Source organism: Phyllostomus hastatus, unplaced genomic scaffold (assembly GCF_019186645.2).
Source record: "Phyllostomus hastatus isolate PE091 unplaced genomic scaffold, TTU_PhHast_1.1 phas_scaffold_216, whole genome shotgun sequence".
Lineage (NCBI taxonomy): Eukaryota > Metazoa > Chordata > Mammalia > Chiroptera > Phyllostomidae > Phyllostomus > Phyllostomus hastatus.
This window is the reverse complement of record NW_025334018.1, coordinates 3625909-3637195: the sequence shown is the minus strand read 5'-3', so window position 1 is coordinate 3637195 and position 11287 is coordinate 3625909. Positions and strand designations below refer to the sequence as shown.

At 51.1% G+C, this 11287-nt stretch overlaps 2 protein-coding genes across 2 annotated transcripts; both read left to right on the top strand.

Moving 5' to 3' along the window:
- The first annotated feature begins 1959 nt into the window (after positions 1-1959).
- Positions 1960-7964, top strand: FLAD1 (flavin adenine dinucleotide synthetase 1). The gene is made up of 8 exons (XM_045817142.1): positions 1960-2096; positions 2557-2781; positions 4407-5151; positions 5845-5992; positions 6459-6557; positions 6639-6828; positions 7577-7650; positions 7752-7964. The coding sequence occupies exons 2-8, from the start codon at positions 2701-2703 to the stop codon at positions 7885-7887; spliced, it is 1473 nt and encodes a 490-aa protein (XP_045673098.1). The 5' UTR covers positions 1960-2096; positions 2557-2700; the 3' UTR covers positions 7888-7964.
- Positions 7965-8114: 150 nt separating this feature from the next.
- LOC123804722 (lens epithelial protein) lies at positions 8115-9082 on the top strand. Its single transcript, XM_045817143.1, has 2 exons — positions 8115-8635; positions 8722-9082. Exon 1 carries the CDS (start codon positions 8400-8402, stop codon positions 8583-8585), a length of 186 nt encoding a protein of 61 aa, XP_045673099.1. The 5' UTR covers positions 8115-8399; the 3' UTR covers positions 8586-8635; positions 8722-9082.
- Positions 9083-11287: the final 2205 nt, after the last annotated feature.

The window sequence follows — 11287 nt, the reverse complement described above, 5'->3', positions numbered from 1 at the left end:
TTTTACCTGTCTTCCATCCATTTATTCCAAGAGCCATAGTTCAGCTGTGGTTCCTGGCCCAAAAGCATCAACATCCTCTGAAAACTCATTAGAAATGCACATTCTTGGGCCTTGGCTGGTGTGGCTCAGTGGACTGAGCACTGGCCTGCAAACCAAAATGTTATGAGTTCAATTCCTGGTCAGTGCTCATGCCTGGGTTGCCTGCCAGGTCCCCAGATCGGGGCACATAAGAAGCAACCAATTGATGTCTCTTTCTCCCTCCCTTCCCATCTCTAAAATAAAAATTAAAATATAATGCATATTCGTGGGCTCCACCCTAGACCTACTTAAAAAAGGTTGGGCCTAGTGACATTTAACAAGCTCTCCCAGTGATTCTGGTGCATACTTGAGTTTAAGCAGCCCCTGGGAAAGGACTGGACCAGAGCTGCTGATGTTCAAGTTTTGGGAATTTCACTCCCCAATATTACCATTGTTACTAATAAAGATAATAGCCCTGGCTGGTGTGGCTCAGTGATTGAGTGCTGGCTTGCAAATCAAAGGGTCACCAGTTCAATTCCCAGTCTTGGGCACATACCTGGGTTGTGGGCAGGACCCCTGGTGGGGCGAGCACAAGAGGCAACCACACATTGAGGTTTCCCTTTCCCTTACCCTCTCTAAAAAATAAATTTTTAAAAAAGACAATGGAACACATGGCTTATGTAATGAGGCAAGTAAGACTAAATAAAGTCCTTTTATTTGGAAAAACTCCATGCTTATAACTTGAGAAAGAATAATCTCAAAACCTGGGTCTTCCATTCACTTTGTGGTGGTCGTGTGACCTCCCTTCACTTTTTGGAGCCTGTTGCCCTGTGTAAAACATGTGTCATATCTATCTTAGAGGGGTTTTAGGGAAGTCAAATGAGGTCAGGCATGGTTCAGCAGTCCTCCCAGTGATGAATGAATTTTAAATCATTGCCACAGAAAACAAAGTCCACAGGCCAGTAGCATTAGCATGACTTGAGAACTTGTTAAATGCAGCTCTCAGGCCCCACCCAAGGTCCCCAGATGAGTGGTATGAAGATTAAAGTTTAAGAAGTATTTTTAGACCAAAGGCAACTGAAATGAGAGTAAGTTAGTAGAGTGGTCCAAAGTGGACACATGGCATTCCCTTGCCTCTGCCGTCACTGTACCTGCGAGAGCAGTAACTGGGAGAGGTGATGTTTAAACCAAGCATCATCAGGGGCAAGGTGGGGCAAGGGTTTACCTTGTCAAAGAGATTTAATTAGCTTTATCATCTAAAACAGACAGCCCCGGATAGTGTGGCTCCGTGGATTGAGAACCAAAGAGTTGCCAGTTTGATTCCCAGTCAGGGCACATGCCTGGGTTGTGGGCCAGGTCCCCAGTATAGGGTGTGTGAGAAGCAACCACATTGATATTTCTCCCCCTCTCTCCTCTTCCCCTCTCTCTAAAAATGAATAAAGTCTTTTCAAAAAAGAGACAAATGAAAGTTGTACACACTAAAAGCTCACCTCCAGGATCTCCCTACCCCACAGGCAACGCTGACATTTCTTGCTGTCCCTCTGCTACAATATAAAATCCCTTCTGACACCAGTAGCAGCCCCTGACCCTTTAGCCTATAGTAGAGATATGATTAATCAAAACAGCCATGCAGACTAGAATCTGAATGTAGAACGAAGGTTAGAGTCAAGCTTTTATTTCCAGCAGCAGATAGGAGCACCCAAAAATCCTTAGAGCACCTCACTGCTCCTTTCGCGCCCCAGACCTCCCGCCACCGCACTCCCTTTCACACCCTAGTCTCGTCCAACTCCCACCACCTCCCCAACCTTGGCTCGGAGCCCCGCCTCCACATTTCCGGGTGAGAAGTGACAACGTGATTGTCGCTAATAACAACCCAGCACTGTTCCCACCCCCTGACTCAGGCTCGCGAGCGACAGTCGACTTCACCAATGGACGTGTGGAGGTAGTTTGAGCGACAGCTAAAATGACCAATTAGTATGAGGTAAATGTGGGTGTAAGGCGGGACTGTGAGTACGGAAGCTGCCCTGGGACAGAAGAAAAGGAGAGAGGTAAAGACCTGCTGAAAGGGCCAAAAGCAGGTAAGAACATGAAAGAACTCGTAGTCCGGAGAGTGGTGGGAAGAGACGGGATTCCGGGCTAGCAAGGGTGCCTTCTTCTGCAGCAGAAGGTGGCTGAGTTCTGGTCGGGGTGGAGGGAAGGAACGCATTTAAAGAGGCCCAGCCCCAGGAGCAGGTAGACATTTAAAGGGACAGGTGCCCCAAAGAGAAAAGACATTTAAAGATGCAGGTGCCCAAGATAGAGCAGACCTGTGGTAACGAGCTCCGCAGACATAAGACCTTAAAAGTGGTAGCTTCTTAGAAGAGCAGGACATTTTAATAAGACTAGAGTCATGCTTAGAAAACGTTTAAAGAGGCATGGGCTGGGATTTGAGAACATTTTTATTAAAGAGGCAGGGGATAAAGGAGTTAGTTGTCAAGGACCTGGTGAGGAAGACCATGCACTCCTGCTCTGCCCTATTGTCCTTTCTGGCTCCTCTAGGTTCCCTCGACCCCGGACCCCCTGTTCCCAGGCTATGGCCCCCAGTGCCCTTTAGATCTGGCGGGACTCCCGTGCTTACGACCCCTATTTGGGGGTCTGGGTGGCTACTGGAGGGCCTTGCAGAGGGGAAGAGAAGGCAGAACCATGGCATCTAGGGCCTCTGAACCTCCCCCAGGGCGCAGCGTGACGGCGGGCATTATCATCGTTGGAGATGAGATCCTCAAGGTGTGTCTGGGACAGAAGAGGCGGGAGGGGGGTTCTTCTGCCTTTAAGAGTCTGCTTCACATTGTGTTGAAAGAGGTGAACCAAGGTGCAGGCCCCCTTGCTGCAGTAGGATCCTGGAGTGAGTTCAGTATGGTGGAGGAAAAGTGGCCTTCATCTTTTCGATTATTCTGTTGGAAAACTTACAGTAATGTCCCCACAAATTGCTAGGGTGGAGGAGAGGATTTACAGAAATGACAAGGAGTCCAATGTGCAAAGGAGGTACAGGTGCATGTATTGTTTAAGTGTTAAATCCAACCTATTGAGGAATGACCCAAGGCACTCGGCTGAGTGAATAAGTGAGATAGAAGGAAAGTACTAGAAAGGAGAAAACCCTTCTGAATGATCCGGAAGTCATGGTCGATATCAGGTTTGTACTTGTAACAGTGGCCCCTATATTTTGAGTGCTTACTAAGGCCTGGCAGTGGTCTCATTACATTACATATGTGATTTTACTGATCCTCACAACAACCCCATGGCATTGGTACTTTATTATAAATCTTAATTAATAGATTACGAGACTAAGGCCCAGAGAAGTTGAGAAAGTTGTCCAAGGTAACACAGCTAGGAAGTGGAAGATGGACTCCCAACCTGATTCTCTCTTACTCCAGAGTCACCACTCAAACCACTAAACTCTGCAGAGCAGTAGCGGAGATGGGGTTGGAAAAGAAGATTGCATACACACCATAGACAGACAGCCTCTAATATCCTGCAAAAGAATTTGAACTTTATTCTGTATACGGTTGGAAACAACAAATGGCTTTTGAGCCCAAGGGTGATGCAATCACAGTGACACATTAGGAAGGTTATTCAGGAGGCACCAGGCAGAGCACTGTGGCTGGAGGCTGGGAGCCTGGCCAGGGGGCTGTTACAACTATCCAGGTGAAAGGTGCCAAGGACCTACTTGGAGGCAGTAGAGTCAGAGGAGAGAGCAGGTGGGGAGACATTTCAGAAGTAGAGTTGACAGCATAAAGGGCCTGAGTGGCTACAGACAGTGTCCGCAGATGCCATTGACAGCCAGGGATGGGGGAAAGATTCCCAATAGGCACTTGGAGGCAGGGGACCAAGACTGTCAGGTTGGTGAGAAAGCGGAGGAGTTGTCCACATAGAATTGATAATGGAGTTAATAAGTATAGATGAGGTCAAGGTCACTGTGCAGAGATGAAGGCACGAGATATATCATCCTTGACTCCACGTGGATCTTCCCACCCTTGTGCTCCATCCAGAATTCTTGGCAGCCTGAGGGGGTATTCCCCAGAGAGCAGAGACCCCATTATCAGGCAGATGCAACTTTCTTTCTTACTTTTTTAAAAAGATTTTATTTATCGACTTTTAGAGAGAGGGGAAGGGAGGGAGAAAGAGAGGGAGAGAAACATCGTTGCCTCTCACATGCCCCCATCCAGGAACCTGGCCCCCAGCCCAGGCACGTGCCCCAGGAATCGAACCAGCGACCTTCTGGTTTTTGGTATGATGGCCAACCCACTGAGCCACACCAGTCGGGGCAAGCAGATGCAACTTCTGTCCTTGCCCCCTGTGCCCCTCATCCCACAGCACTGACATTCTCATCTTCCCCATCTCATGTCTCCCAGGGCCACACTCAGGACACTAATACCTACTTCCTGTGCCGGACACTGCGCTCCCTTGGGGTCCAGGTGTGCCGAGTCTCTGTTGTACCTGATGAAGTAGCCACCATTGCTGCTGAGGTCACCTCTTTTTCCAGCCGCTTCACCCATGTCCTCACAGCAGGGGGCATTGGTCCCACTCATGATGATGTGACCTTTGAGGCAGTAGCACAGGCCTTTGGGGATGAGCTCAAGCCACACCCTGAGCTGGAAGCAGCCATCAAAGCCCTAGGAAGGGCGGGCTCGGAGAAGTTGTCACTGGTGCCCTCCTCCGCCCGCCTGCATTATGGCACAGATCCTCACACCGGCCGCCCCTTCAGATTCCCACTGGTCTCGGTCCGCAATGTCTACCTCTTCCCAGGCATTCCAGAGCTGCTGCGGCGGGTGCTGGAGGGGCTGAAGGGACTGTTTCAAAACACAGCCGTTCAGTTCTACTTGCGGGAGCTGTATGTGGCAGCTGATGAGGCCTCGATTGCCCCCATCCTGGCTGAGGCTCAGGCCCACTTTGGACACAGGCTTGGCCTGGGCTCCTACCCTGACTGGAACAGCAACTACTATCAGGTGAAGCTGACGCTGGACTCACAGGAAGAAGCGCCCCTGGAAGAATGCGTGGCCTACCTGACTGCCCGTCTGCCTCAAGGATCACTGGTCCCCTACACACCCAATGCCATAGAGCAGGCCAGCGAGGCTGTATATAAACTCTCCAAGTCAGGTAGGGGCCTCCTGAGAGAGGGGCAGATGCGCCAGACCACAGTTCTCAGGAATGCGGGAATAGGGGGTATCCCCCAGAGAGCAGAGTGCCCCATTATCAGGCAGATGCAATTTTCTTTCTTATTTTCTTTCTGTGGGGAGGCTTCCCAAAAATCCAGGAGAAGGTAGAGGATAGCTAAGTTGATTCATTCATTCTTCCAATAAATGTTGATTGAGTACCCACTTTCACCAGCACTGTGACAGGGGGTGGGGAGATAGCTCAAGAGGGCAGATGTATGCCCTACTTGATGGACCAGTAGTTTAACAGGAAAGGTAGGCACTAAACAGGTAATCATGCGTGAGATGTCAGCAAGAGATCAGCCTTTGACTGCAGTCAGAGAAGGCTTCTCTGGGCAAGTGACATATAAGCTGTGTGATAAGGAAGATTTGGCCACACCAGGAAAGGGTATAGAAGGAATTAACAGGAGGTTTAAGGGAATGGAAGGAAACCAGGACCCCGAACGGGAGGCACTGAGATGAGGTGTGGCTGAATGGCAGGCAGGGAGCAGACTCTGCAGGCCTACTAGGCAGCATGAAGGAATCTGGACTTTATCCTGGGAACACTTTGAAGATACTGAAGGGTTTTAAACAAGGGTGCTGTGACCCCTCTGCCATATGTGTCTGTCTGATGGTCTCTCCGCTACCTGTCCGGCAGGGTCTTCTCTGGGGAAAAAGGTAGCAGGCGCCCTGCAGACCATTGAGACTGCTCTGGCTCAGTACAGCCTCACCCAGCTCTGTGTGGGCTTCAATGGGGGCAAGGACTGCACTGCCCTCCTGCACCTCTTCCACGCAGCTGTGCAGAGGTGAGCCCATCCCCTGAAAGCAAGAGCCCAGAAGTACCAGGACACCTGATCTTCCCCATCGTCTCATTCCCCATCTTAGGAAGCAGGGAGGGAAGAGGGTATCTGGGTGGGTTCTGGGGAGGGAGATAGCCACAGTGACCTCTTGGTTCCATCCCCTCACCATGTTTATTGAGCATCTGACACATGCCTGGCCCTTGAGGACATGCAAGCCACCATCCTGGACCACAGGGAGGTCCTGGTCCTACGGAGGAGGGGATTCTCACCTGGAATGGGTGTGTGCTGTAGATTTGAGAAGTGAAAGATCAGAGCAGGCTTCCCGGAGGAAGTAGGTTCTGATGGATGGGAACGACAGGAAAGGGGAGGAGGAGAAGGTGTGCATCCCAGGGGCTGTGGAGAACAGCGAGAGCTCTCTGGAGAGCATTTCCCTGCCCATGATGGCAAGCCTGTGGTTTCTCCCCGCTCCCAGGAAGCACCCTGACACTCAAGAACCCCTCCAGATCCTATATATCCGTGGCATCTCCCCTTTCCCCGAGCTGGAGCGGTTTCTACAGGACACTATCAAAAGGTACTGGGGGCCTGGTGGCCTGGGCTCCAAGATGGGCTTGGCAGATCCCATTTGTTACCCTCAGCCCTCTCCCTTCCTCAGGTACAATCTGCAGGTGCTGGAGGCTGAGGGCGACATGAAGCAGGCTCTGCGCCAGGTGCAGGCACAGCACCCCCAGCTGGAGGCCGCCCTGATGGGCACCCGCCGCACGGACCCCTACTCCCGCAGCCTCTGCCCCTTCAGCCCCACCGACCCAGGCTGGCCCTCATTCATGCGCATCAACCCACTGCTGGTACTGCAGGATAGCACTCACTGCCCTAAGTCTCATGTCCCCTGTCAGTCATTGCACCTCAGCGCTCTGAGCTGAGGACATTGGAGCCTGAGGCGAGGATGTAGGGGCCTCGTCATCTAAGGAAGGTGTACTATTTGTTCATTCAGCCCTTTGACCAATGTTTGTTGAGCTCTGATTCAGTGGCAGGCACTGTGCTGTTTATGATGGACAGAACAGTGACTTAGACCTGTGCTATCCAATATGGCAGCCGTTAGCCATTTATTTACACTCAAATCATAATTGAAATGCAAATGACTAAAAAACCCCACTGAATTGTATTTCTTAAAAGGATGAATTTCAATGGCATGTGAATTATATTCAATATCTCAATTTTTAAAATTAAACACAATTCAAAATTTAGTTCTTCAGTTGCACTAGCCACACTTCAAGTGCCTGCCTTGTTAGCACAGAAAGAGAACATTTTCATCATCATAGAAAATTCTACTGGACAGCCCTGGCTCACACAGACATGGCCCCTCCCTGTCCTCTGGGAGCCGACATGCCAGTGGCGGGCGGATTGGGGGTGGAGAGGGCACAGGATGAAGGTTTCTCTTTCTCATTGCTTGGCCTACACAGAGCAAGATGTACCAGCGAATCAGATAGCAGGGCCTCAGAGCAGAAGAGCCCTGAATGGTCCTCTTCCCAGGCAGGAGGGGGTAGAGTGGGAGAGGGCAGTATTTGTGACTCTTCTCTGACTCTGACCTCCCAGGACTGGACCTACAGAGACATCTGGGACTTTCTGCGTCAGCTGTTTGTCCCATACTGTATCCTGTATGACCAAGGGTAAGGGTGTTGGAAGAGAATGGGTGTGGGGGGAATGTGTGGGTGCTGAGATAGGGAGAGCCATCCCACCACACACTCGCCCTCTACTCTCCTGGCTCCAGCTACACGTCCCTGGGGAGCCGGGAGAACACAGTGCGGAACCCAGCCCTGAAGTGCCTGGGTCCTGGAGGACAGCCCACCTACCGTCCAGCCTATCTACTTGAGAATGAAGATGAAGAGCGGAACTCCCGCATGTGACCTGCCCACTCCAGGAGGAGTGAAGGCTGCCCTGGGTGTAACCTCTCAGTAATAAACTGTGCCCCTCCTTTCACGCGCCTGCTGCTCTGCCTGTGTCTTCCTGCTTCCAGAGGGATGGGAAAAGCAGAGTGGGCCGTGCCTTGCCGGCTCTGAGCTGGCTGTACTCACTCTGGGGCTGGAAGGGAGTCCTCATTGGTGATTCTGACTGAATGCCAACCACTGAGGGTACCTGAGGTTTCTAGGCTCAGGCTGGAAGAAGGTAGCCGAGCTGCCCTGGCTGTGGAGGATGAAAGATGGAGTGGCCAGCCAGATCCCCCTCCTAAACCCACCCCTCCTCCATCTTCATCGCAGTGCACAGGGGCTGACTCAGCCCACTCGCCTGCCCAGAACCTTCCCTGTGTTAGACCCTGGGGCCTTTGTCCCCGTAGTCATGAGGCCTGTGGGGGTGGGAACAGTGTTGATAAAAGGCACCAGCGGCAGTTCCCACACCCTTCCTCAGAGTTGCTGCCCACATGCAGGCCCGGACACAGCCCCTAGCCCAGGCCCTACCCTTCTCCTTTGGAGGGACCCTGCCAGACCCTGGGCTCCGAGTGCCTGTTGTAAAGATGGGCCCCAGGTGGGAGAGCCTGCAGCGCACCCTGAAGGAAGTTGCCTACATCCTCCTCTGCTGCTGGTGTATCAAGGAGCTGCTGGATTGATGGCGGCAGAGAACTGCCTCCCCACCAGCAGCACAGCTGGTGTCGCCCAGGTGAGCAGAGTAGGGCAAACAGACAGGAGGCATGGCTGCAGCTTCTGTGGAAGAGCCTGCCTCTCAGCTTTCTTATTTTTTTTTAGTGCTCAGCCCAAACCCCATCCAGACGCCTGCGGCCAGCTGCGCTTGACTAAGAATGGGCCACAAACAAGTGAAGTTTGGATCCTGCTTGGAGTTGGTGCCATCTGTCAGATCTGCCTCGTCTGTGGGCCTTCGCTCCCAGCCCCCACTTCTGGTGGGCCTCTGGTGGGCGGGGCCTTGGCCTGCTGGCCAGAACCCCAGTAAGACTGCTGCAGGACCTGGCACTCCTCCAAGCCTGGCACAGTGAGCCCACTGGCCCAAGTGGCTGATCTTATATCCTCGTAGTGCCAGGAATGGGCTGCCCCCTAATATCTCTGAGAATCCCTGAACTACATGTATAATAAATAGGACTTGAGGCCGAAAGTTCTGTGTCCAAAAGGGAATCAGAAAAAGTCAGCACTGGAAGGGTGTTGAAGCCAGCGTGCTGACCAGGGAGGGAAGGAGGTTGTCCTGGGTGGAACTGAGACTGAAAGTCAGGTTTCCTGACTCACTGGTGCCTGAGCAGGGGGGGTGGAAAGGCCGGGTTCCTCCCAACCTGTGGGTAGGGAGGGGTCCAGCTTAGGTGGGGTCTTTTATGAGGCCCTGTGCATTAGGGTGGGAACACAAATAAGAGATCTAGCCTAGCCAGCTCCTGCCCCTGAGGATCTTGGAGAAAGCCCTGGGCTGGTGCTAGTCCCCAGCTCATGGAGGGGTGAGGCCCTGCTCCTCCAGCTCACAGCACTGCAAGAAGGGCCACACAAGTCAGGCTTATCACAGGACACAACCAGAAGGAACAGAATCAACTCTTTACCCCCTGGAAGTCACCAACAATTGTTTTCCTTGAATTACCCCCAGTGGTAGGTACACATGAGCCATTTACACTGTCTTGCGCATGCTTACTCATGGTTACTGACATTGCCACTCACGGCCCCTTATAACCTCAGAGCCGGCTGTAGGGCCAGTTCAAAGCATCCTTGGGATCTCTACCCATCATTCCCTGGCCCTGCTTGGGGCTCAATTATTGCCCCCCTCTCTCTCCTGAAGTGTGGGCCTGGAGATGGTGTACATAGCCTTCCCCTCATTCCCAGGGACCAGCTATTCCTCAGCCTTCTTCTTAGTTAACTCTTTTTCTCTGGGATTATTTTATTTTTCTTTTTGTAAAGTTAATATATGCCTAGAGTAAGGGATTCTGATAGTAAAAAGTAAAGCTCCCTCCTACACCTATCCTCCAGCCCCCAGTTCTCCTCCCTAGAGGTAACCATGGTTACCAGATTCTTGGAGAGCATTATAGAAATAGTCTATGCATATACTGCATATTCGTTCACTTAACAAATATTAAGCATCTGCTCTCTACCAATATGGGTGCTTTGAATACAGCAATGAACAAAAGAGATCCCTGTATTCTTGGAGCTTACATTCTGGTGGGTGGATACAGAAAATAAAATATAAAAAGTTTAGAGATGTTATTAGGCAATAGCTACTATGGAAAAAGGAAAAAGTTGAGCTGAGCAGATGCAGGTCGCAGAAGACCTAGTAAACCATGGTAAGAACTTTAGACTTTAGGAGGAGTTATTGCAGGGTATTGAGCATGAACTGATTTTTCATTTAAAAGGCTCTCACTGGCTGCTGTGTTGAAAATAGACTTAGTGGGAGCAAGGGTGGCATAGGAGAGACCTGTTAGGAGGTAATGGGCACAATCCTGGCCAGAGGTGTCGGTGCCTCAGAGCAGGCTTGCAGTAGTAGCAGTGGTGAGAAGGGGCTGGGTTCTGCATATGTTTATACTTTTAGTTCATAGTATACTCCACACACAGTTCTGTACCTTGCTTTTTTCCCTTAATATGCCTCGTTCAGGATTCCACATCAGTACATTTAAAGCCTGTCCATTCTTTTTTTTTTTTTTTTTTGGCAGTATAGTACTCCAAGTCAAGGTTATTTCTTATTCCTGGCAGTTCAGTGCCTCTTTAGGCATTCAGAAAATGCAGGTCATTGCTCTTGCCTGGTCCCTTCAGATCCCTGCACTCATCCCAGGGCACATAAGTGAGAGGGGTAAGGTCCTGAGTCCAACCAGAGAGAGGTGAGTGTAGAGGTAGACACAATTTATCTTCCCACCTGAATCTGGGGCTTACAACCTGTTCACTTCCTGGCCAGCTCCAGGCCTTCCCCGGCCTTCTGCCTCCTTTTCCTTTCTTAGGCCTCACTCCCACCATGCTGAGCAGTGCCTGGAGGTGGATCCTGGAGTCTGAAGGTTATGAGCACAAGGGCCTTGGCCAAGAGAGGGGAGGTCTGCCAAAGACCACTGGCGGAGTGGTAGGTGGAGGGAGTCAGGGCCCAGGGCTATGGTCTGTGGTGAGGAGCTGAGGGAGAAGATTAGAGACTTCCAGTGGGCCCAAGTAGAGTGTCAGAGCTGAAAAGACAGCCCTGAATGTGGAAGGACTGAGAGGTATGGGGAGAATAACAAAATGCTCACATACCATTCTGAGAGCCCTTTTCATACTACAAAGTGCTTTGAGCCTTACAAAAGTCCACTTCAAAAGTAGACAGAACAAAGATAATTATCCCATTTTAACAGTGAAGGAGACAGGCCCAGAG